This window comes from Empidonax traillii, unplaced genomic scaffold, assembly GCF_003031625.1.
Source record: "Empidonax traillii isolate 1590-97213 ecotype Southwest subspecies unplaced genomic scaffold, ASM303162v1 scaffold145:size929809, whole genome shotgun sequence".
Taxonomy (NCBI): domain Eukaryota; kingdom Metazoa; phylum Chordata; class Aves; order Passeriformes; family Tyrannidae; genus Empidonax; species Empidonax traillii.
In genome coordinates this window covers 748297-757510 of record NW_020955338.1, presented here as the reverse complement: position 1 = coordinate 757510, position 9214 = coordinate 748297, and the positions used below count along the sequence as shown (strand labels likewise).

At 37.9% G+C, this 9214-nt stretch overlaps 1 protein-coding gene across 2 annotated transcripts in view; it reads right to left on the bottom strand.

Annotated features, from left to right (window-relative positions):
* Positions 1-285: 285 nt before the first annotated feature.
* Positions 286-9214, bottom strand: part of TFPI (tissue factor pathway inhibitor) — a 32523-nt gene continuing 23594 nt past the window's right edge. The window contains exons 5-9 of one of the 2 annotated variants that reach the window (XM_027884440.1): positions 8971-9147; positions 7931-8026; positions 7351-7443; positions 926-1108; positions 286-573 (exon numbers count right to left, since the gene is read on the bottom strand). In XM_027884440.1, coding sequence (XP_027740241.1) covers positions 461-573; positions 926-1108; positions 7351-7443; positions 7931-8026; positions 8971-9147 — 662 coding nt within the window. In that variant the 3' untranslated portion in view covers positions 286-460. Of the gene's footprint in view, positions 574-925; positions 1109-6494; positions 6736-7350; positions 7444-7930; positions 8027-8970; positions 9148-9214 lie in introns of those variants that run through there. The other variant, XM_027884441.1, reaches the window with a different exon arrangement.

Sequence of the window (9214 nt, the reverse complement as noted above, 5' to 3'; positions counted from 1 at the left end):
CATGACCTAAAATAAATGTGATTCAAGCAAATCCAGTGTCTATTTCCTCTTTATAGCACAGACTTTTAATCATGGATGGAAATGATCATGCTTGACAAGTGATGATTCTTTAACAGGCATTATGCTTTCTTTAGTACAAAAATAGAATTCAAAGAGAATAATGGGGTAATAAAGTGAATTTGAATCTTGTCTACCTTTTAACCATTGTGAATTATATACTCACACAGACTGTTGACCTGTTGCAGCTCTGACAATTATATACAACCAAACTACATTTTAAAAAACTTTATCAAAATAAAAGATAATATTTATTAACATGAATGAGGAATACATAGTAAAAATTTAAGCAGCTTAATAATATGTAACCAAAATAATCAGGACAGTAAATATATTTTAATGGTGTACACTGAAGACTTTAATTCACAGGTGAAGAGCAGTTTACTTCACGTTTCCATAAAAATCAGAACTGTATTCTTTCAGGGATGATTTCCTCTCCCAGAGCCTTTACTGACTGTTTCCTTCTTTTCTTCTTGATTTTTATTAACTTTCTTCCACCTTTTTTCTTATTGAATCCTAAAGATAAAATTAAGTAAGATTAGAAGACATCAGAAGATTACCAGAAATGAGAGAAATCTTATTTCAATAAATCTCCTTAAAAAAAAAAAAACAACAACATTGTCTTACCTAAAGCCTTCATATGCCTGAGCAATGCCAAGCTGTGCTATTTCTGTTCTTGTACACTGTACTTTACTGTTCATCTTTCCTCTCTCTAGCTCTGTCTTCTGGTTTCTGTTTTCACTTTTCTAAGGCTTTCAACTCTCATGCTTTATCAGGCTCAATACTTACAACCGAAAGCATTGAGACTGTTTCAACGTGCATAATATTTACCTGTTGTGATAGTCTGGGGCAGAACCACTTCCCATACCTTTCTTGCAGATCCTCAAACATGACTTTCTGGAGGTGAAATTGTTTTCGTTCCCACCACAACCGCTGTAGCTGAACGGGTTGCATCTCCTGCTCGAGTGGTTGTAGAAAAATCTCAACTCTTTGGCTCTACAAAGTCCTCTATCCATGGGGGTCATGCACAAAGAAGGGATGGGAGGTGGTTCTAGAAATACCAAGAAAAGCAAGGTTAGAGACTGCAGTGTATCAGCTTCCTGTTACGTCGATATTATTTGAAATTTATTGCAACATTTACCGGCAAATTTAATTCTTCCCTCCTGAAAATCTGGGACACTTCACACAAGTGTCTTTGAATTCATGGCTACAAAAAATACCATGGTAAATGTTATCCTGTCTTTGAATTTCCAGCAGAAGCTTACCTTAGAGTTATCCCCTGGCCCATACAGTTAGTGACAAAATTGCCATTTCTGTTATAGATGGCACTCAAACTAAGTTAGGGGAGGTTCAAGGGAAGTGCTTGTAGCAAGTGAAGTGAAATAAATGAAACCTAGACAGCTTTAAGAATATGGTAAATATTTCTGGTAATAATGGAGGGAATTCCTGCTAGACATTCTGAAAGCAAAAAGAAGGTAAAAGTACCCAGCACTTCCAAGGTAAGATTCAGAAGCTTAACACTGGGTTTGTTGAATGACTGCAGAAAGCTTGACCTGAGAAACAGAAGTTGGTCTGTCAGAAAACACTCAGCAGTTTAAAAAAGTAGCTTGTAACTCACAGAATAAAAAAGGATTGAGTGTGAAGAAGAAGTGCACAAATTAAGGGAGCCGCTGGTGTGTTAGTGCTGCATTAGGGTTTTACCATTCCGGAAGGGAGGCTGGGGCTTGTTTCTTCATGGACGCTGCAAGTAAGAGTATGAGAACTGAAACACTGGGAGATGAACCTGAGGTATCCAAAGTGCTTGGGCACTGGAACGAATTCAGGAAGCAAACCCACGCCAGAACTCCCGAACCTGAAAGAATTCCATTATCTCTTGCCCTGGAGTGACTCATATACAAAATTAGAACGGATCCAATTGCTGTACAGGATGCAAGAAGCTGAGTGGGAGCCACTCTGCCATCAGTGCAGGACCTGAAGGAGTGAGGAGTGTCATTGTCCCTCAGGAAGCAGCAGAACTGAGGGAGCTGAGATCTGAATGCATCAACAGAAATGTGAAGCCTCTTGAGGATACAAAGCCAGGTAGAAGCGGTTCAGCGGAAAAGCAAAGCGAAATTCTTAGGGAATAATTTTGTGTTTCAGCAGAGCTGAAGACAATCTGTGGCACAAAAGCGGGATGCTGGTGGGGTGCTGAAAGCAAGAAGTCATGAGTTAACTTGGGCAATTCAAGAGGCTGACAAGGAAATATCCAGAAATGACGTGCTATATCTTGTGTGTCTGACGTGTCTGACACCTGCTAAAAAAAGGTCATCTGACAAGGATAAAAGCCAAACTTTCCTGGTGAAAAAGGATGAAAAATTGCTAGGAAATAAACAGAATGGTGATTTATGAAAAGCTAAGACGGTAAAATGAAATTGATAACATATCTGAAGGTGCTTTAGCAGCATCATACTATCCAAAAAGAATTCTGAAGTTCAAAAATGGAGTGAGTTGTTCTTTCAAGATAGACTAAGTTAGTTTCAAGTTATGAAACAATCACTACTTAATTTCTTTCTATAACTGTGACGTTACTGCAAGACTAAGTTTCGCTCTGGGTCCAGAGCAGAAGTCCACAACATGGTACAATGCACATGAATCTGTTTTGTTTTTAATGAGGGTGGTAGTTAAGTTAACTGAGGTAATGCTTTTGGTACTGCTCTATCTGAGAACTCTTGAGCTAGTGGGACTGGCTGAATTTCTCTCTGGCTGGAGAGGATGTTAGTTTTCAAAGCACCTGTTCAGCAACATGAAAAACAAGCTTACCTACTTTAACCTGATGATTTATGAACCTAAAAAGAACAAAGCAGGAGGGCTTGCCAGTGAGGAAAGGGTCAAACAGCACAGGTTTGCTCATTATATAAAAGGATTTAAATATATACTTTGGAGTGTAAATTACTTATCTGGTATGGGGGATTCTCCAGTGAGTCCGCAGACCCCTCCTGAAGGAGCTCCCATAACACCTGCAAGCTTTAGGGGAACCATGGGCTACCTATGTATGAATAATGCAACAGGCAAATAGGTGTCCAAATGCTATTCAGGATCCCTTTTGTACTCCTCCAAAAAATCAGGTAGGTCTTTGTCAAGCTCGTTGTTAGTTAAGTGCCCTAGATACAAAACACTGTTCCTGTTTATCTTCAGAATATCTGCCTATTCTTCACTCTCACAGGAGCAACTCCAGAAGCAGCCCAGAAAGAAAAAAACCTCTTCATTTTGCCACATAGAGCCATTTCTTCAACAAAACGGTATATTAAAATAAAAATTAAATTACTCATCACCATTTCCTGTCTGCTGAAGATCATAAAAAATTATGAATTCATTTTAACATACTGATCACTAAAAGACCTGGTAACTTCAAGTTACTGCAGACATAAAATATGTACTGTGCATTAGATGTAACAGTAAGTTTAGATATTATGCCTGTTCTTGAGTTTCTGCCTCACGTATTTTGATTTTACAACCTCATTTTGCTGAGAGCTGTTGAAAAGTTCTCTCTCCTGCTCTTTCTGTGAAGAAAAAAGGAAAATGAAAGAGGTAAAAATCCCACAACCCACAGAACTATATAAAAAGGAAAGAATACAGATTGAAAAGAATAATAATAAAAATAATAATAATAATAATAAAACCATGCTATTATAATTGTTTTCCCCAATCTAGTCATTACAGGTTTATGAATTACAGATACCAACTTTCTTGAGAGACTACCTGACATGGAAATGCTGATTTTAACTCTGTTTTTTTTTCCTCAATTTAAAGTACATTTCAGTAGGGTGGGGTTTTTTCACAGTGCGCGTGGCATAACTCATTACATGTTAACATCAAGTGGATCATACAAACCCAAAACTGATGAATCTCATTAAATGCTTTCTAACTTTTTCATACATACAGCTACGATGGCCCATCCTACGGCCCTTGATGCAATTTCTGTTTATCCAAAATGTCTGATTTAAACTTGTTTTAAATCTCCAATATCAAGCTCATAAACTTGGGTTTGCAGTGTGTGTTATTGGCCAAAATCAGTTGGCATTGGTCAGGCCCTGAGCAGGAAAAACAACTTATGATTCATACAAGTAAATGACAAATGAAATCTTCCAAGCTGGGTTGGTCAAATGCTTTCAGGTGTAAGGTTTTCTTCTGGAAAACTGCAGTACAGTGAAATGCAAAGTGATTCTCAGAAGTGTACCAATCCCATCAAAAACTTTTGAACTGAGACCTTGGAATGTCTCTTAGGTGGAGTTTTGGAACTGGAGCTCTTAAAGAGTTTCTCAATTGGGGTTCAGGCTTTATAACAGCAAAATACAGTGTAGATTTTTCTATTATCTTCCATTTTTGTTACTCCTGTTTCTTGGTGATTTGGCTGATTTTGTTTTGGTGAGAGAATAAAACCCTAAACTGCAGTATTTCATTTTTTTTTTCTGAAAAAAATTGGCAAACTAATTGTATAAACTGAGTACTATAAAGAAGGCTATAGTTCTTATCCATAAAAAGACTCTTATGCCTAACCCTTCACTGCTACCTAAACAACCTGTGTGTACGGTTTAAGATTCAAATCACATAATAAGACTTTTCCTGAATCCCAGACACCCCCCTCGGTGTGAATGGATGACGTGATCAAACTTGGGAATCTCTGAAACGTGCATAGTCAGATACAGGCTCACATTTATCAAAAATGATGCCAACCCCGCATTGCAGCAACCATCCTTATCCCTCAGGCTTAGCTGGGGCTGTGTGACAATGAACTGCTGATGAATCACAGCACAAAAGAAGTTTGAAATTATCTTGGTGAGCAGGACGAAGGAGAATACAATAAGCACCATTCCTCACTAAACACGAGCGTGTGACTTCCATAAAGCTTCGGATTTATTGCCAGATTTTTGATAATGTGTAGACTTGGCCTTCTCATTCCTGGCTGCAGCAAAGTGAAAATAAAACAATCTTCAAGGAGGCAAACTAGTGAAAAACAACGAGTCATCCGCACTTGACAGCACTCTGCAGGTATAAATCGCTGCAGATCCACCGCAGCAAACAGAAATCTGTCAATTCATCAGCAAAAGGTGTGACCCTTACTCTGAGAAGTACTAACAGGACCCTCATCTGTGTGCTATTCCGTATTTGCTGAGTAGAAAATTGACTTTCGATCCTGTTACCTGCTTAAAACTTGGAAATCAAACATAGGTAAAGTGCTCGTGATTTTCTACCACAGAGCACTTCATATAATCTAAAAATGAAAGCTTTGATTCTTAGCTTCAATTTTCCTTAATTCGCCCAGAAAAAAATTAGTTTAGATACTGCAGCAGAGTAAGACCAGAACAATCTTCACCCTCTGAAGAAAATTCATGGATGATAGTCCTAGAAATTTCATAGGTTTATGTATGATTTTATTTTGGCCATAGAACAGTATAATTTTATGAAGGTCAAGAACTATGTTGGACATCTAATAATCTGATGTTATTACAGTACCACTAATAATAAGACATTTTTTTGTCCTGAAGTTAAGATGAAATAGCATGTCAGTTTTGAGGTAAGGTATTCTATAAGAGAACTCCCTTCAAAAATGTTTTAATTTTTTAATAGTTTTAGCTTAATTTTTACTAATTAAATGCAATTTATTTAGATTAGTTAATTTAATGTAAATTAGTGTAAATAAATGTAATTTTTTACTGCTCTTGTTAAAAAAAAAACTACATACATGTAGCCAGGCCAACATACATGCAAAAAACAGATGTAACAGTGGCAGATCAGCTACTCTGCATGCGCTTGAGGAGATCGACATCAACCACTCCATCCCACACTGCTCCTCCTGGCCTCATATGTGCACAGTCAAATTTGTGGGGCAGACAGTTCCAAGACAAAGGTTATGGAGTAGGGAACAACCTGGGGGGTCTTCAGACTTTGTACTGAAATGCACTGGTCATTCCAAGGTCACGCTTTCCACCTGACCCATCCAGCTGCACTGACTCTACTGGTGCTTGTTCCCCTCTTCCAGCAATCTGCAAGTCCTCTCTTTCTCTTATCCTCACCTCTCACTCTCAAAATCTGCTGTGCAGGAAAAGTCTCTGTTGCTGACACAATCAAACCCCCTTTCCTCTGGGAAAACACAGTGAATCATGCTCCTTTTCTTGGGATAGGTTAGTGGTTTTGAGGATTTAGGGATTCATGTTATGACTAAAAACCTTCAAGGAATGTGTATGTCCCTGGACTTATTACTAGATCTTAAGTAATTCACATATTTTTCAGTACAATAAGATGCCAAAAGCTTTACTGTTTTATATTCAGTCATTTGAGCAACAGATATTGATGATATTGAATAATTGATGCTTTTTATGTGGTAAACAAACAACACTACCATAACAGAAACTTATACCAACCAAACAGTACATGTGGATCACAGTGCAGGCAGAAAATAAGAGTACAACACACAATCATGCTTTATTAGACACACCATTACAAGTAAAGAGCACAGGAATTTTATCCTACAGGCCCATTATCTTACAGAACATATAAAATGCAAAAAACCTTAATAAGTCTTTAAGCCATCACTCAGTCCTCAAAAGTACAAGCGAGTGTAAATGCAAAAAACCAACATAAATACTTGGTAAGACTGCTCAGGCTCTTTCCAACTGTTTGTTGTTTCCTCTTGCACGACTGTGGATCATAAAAATGACATGCCTCAAATTCAATCACCCTTTACAGTGTGAGCAAGTACCAAGTCATCTATAGTGGACAGTGTCCAGCTGCAGAAACTGCTAAAGCCTATCCCTCCCCAGTAAAGGTCCAGAGTCTTATCTACATTATCATCCATAGTGCAAAATTACCTTGAAGCAACACAAAATTAATTTACACTCAAACCAAAATTGAGTTTATTATGGCCACAGTGAAAATAAAAATATATATATTATACTATTCTGTATTCTAAAATCTAAATATTGTTCTTTTTTAATGGATAAAAGGAGCTTTAAATCACTTGCCTAACAGATCATCAAAAAATGTTAATTTTGATTGAAAGAATTCTGCATCACAGCTTTTGCTCTTTTTGTATTAATCAGACCTTCTGGAAGTGCACACTTTTCAAGGAGAACAAAATGTGGTCAGTCTTCCACTTTCCATATTTATGGAAGATCTGTAAATAGCGATCTTTTCCTTGGCTTCAACTTTCTCTGCTTACCAAATCCTTTGACACACATGAGAGCCCATTATTTCAGTCTTGGATATGTCAGGAAATGGGTGGAAAAGGAAAAGCAATCCATGCAAAAAACTTACCAAAAAAAATGGGAAACTGGTTGTGTTTCTCCTTTCGAGAGCTACTGTTCAGAGTGTTGGACTCCTCATTCGGAGCAGTTGGCAGCAAATTTACTAAAAGAAAAGGAAAAGTAGGGGTGAGTGTGGGACGTGAAGCAGTGATGGGTTAATTAGACACAAGCAAGCCCTGAAAATCAGCTAAGATTGGCACCCACTGGTCTTACTCAATGCCAGCACTGATGCCACTTAAAGACAGCATTTCTCTAAGTCCCAAAGGCATAGGAAGCTGAGATTGCTGAGACAACTTTGGGGTGGGTTCCTTTTTCTTCTTCAGTTTTACCGACGCAAGATTTAAATCAAAAACGGTTTGTCAAGGTTATTTTTATGTCACCAACAGACACTCTAACCTTTGCAATTGTAAGTAAAACATTTTTCAAAGCGTGTGTTACTGACTAGAAAGTGGTTATGAAGCGAGTTTTAGTGTTAGTGACTTCACTGTGCTCACGTATTTCAACTGCCACGTCTTCAAACAAACGAGTGGACAAACCAAGGAATATCTGCATGAAAGGGTTAACTATAAACATCTAAAGCAAATTGTTACCAAAAATGCCATGGATTTCTTTGGGTTCTTCTGCTGGGGAACTGCTGTTCACGATGTTAGGATGCTCTTCAACTGTGACAACTGGCAGTAAGTTTGCTAAATGAAAAAAGGAGGGAAAACAATCAGGGAAAAAAGGACCCAAATTGGTATTAATGATTCTATATCTCAAAGATAAAAACTTTGATCTATTTAGACCATGGCAATGGCCCTTAATCCTCTGTTTGTTTTTGGGTATTCATACAAATTTACATGGAGGTGTTATTTCAGACTAAAGCCAGGAAAAAAAAAATCATTCTGCAGCTTTTAGTCCAAAAGGTAAAAGTTCAATCAGAGCCCAGGAAGAAATGCTTCAGCAAAGGTAGGGAGAGAGCACATGGCTCTATATGTATAAAAAATCTTTCTTTAAAAAAAACATAGTGGGTCTTTCCTACTCCAAGTGTAAATAAGCTTGAGTTCCCCTTGCCAAAATGACAGATTATGGCACAGTCCTGGTAAAAGGTACACAAGAAGCAAGTGAGATAAAAGCATCTGGAGGCTCTCGATTGGCAGTTGTATTCACCCTGTGAATAAAATGAAGGACTCTGCAAGGGGAGAGGAGTTCTGAAGGGTATTATATGCTGGTGTAGAACAATTCATTAGAACTGGTAGGACAAGGAAGTGGATGAAGACTAGAAATTCCTTGATGGGCACCTCTTTCCATTGTGAGACTTGGTTTGAAAAGAGCATATGCAGATGTGTGGTTTAAAAAAATATATATATTAGTGTTTTATGACATTAAACAGGCAGATTTTAGGTCAGCTGTCAAGAGAAAAGTAAAAAAGGAATCCTGTAATATTAAACAGTGCCTACCAAATGTTTTAGTCCATGTTCTTAATTTTGGTATTTTATTTTAAAATATGTATAATTATTGTCCAGTTCACATATAAATTAGTGCCACCTCATGGTACCCTAAGGTGTCTTTTTCCCCATGCAGGATACCTTCAAAACACAGCCCTGTTTATGCAAGGGTGAAACTAAGGATAATGAAGATAACGACTCACAGTTTTCTTGGCAGGTACTCTGGCAGTCTTCCAAACTCTTGAAGTTGTTCTGGTTTCCCAGGCACCCACCATACTTGAACACTTCACACAACTTTGTCTCTTTGTTGTAGAAATACCTGGTAAAATAACCTCGGCAGATCCCAGGGTCTTTCTCGTGGAAGCAGAAGTCAGGCTTGTCTACAAACAATGGTAAATGATGAACAAAGGGGGAGAATCAGAGAACTGACACACATTCCAAAACAAC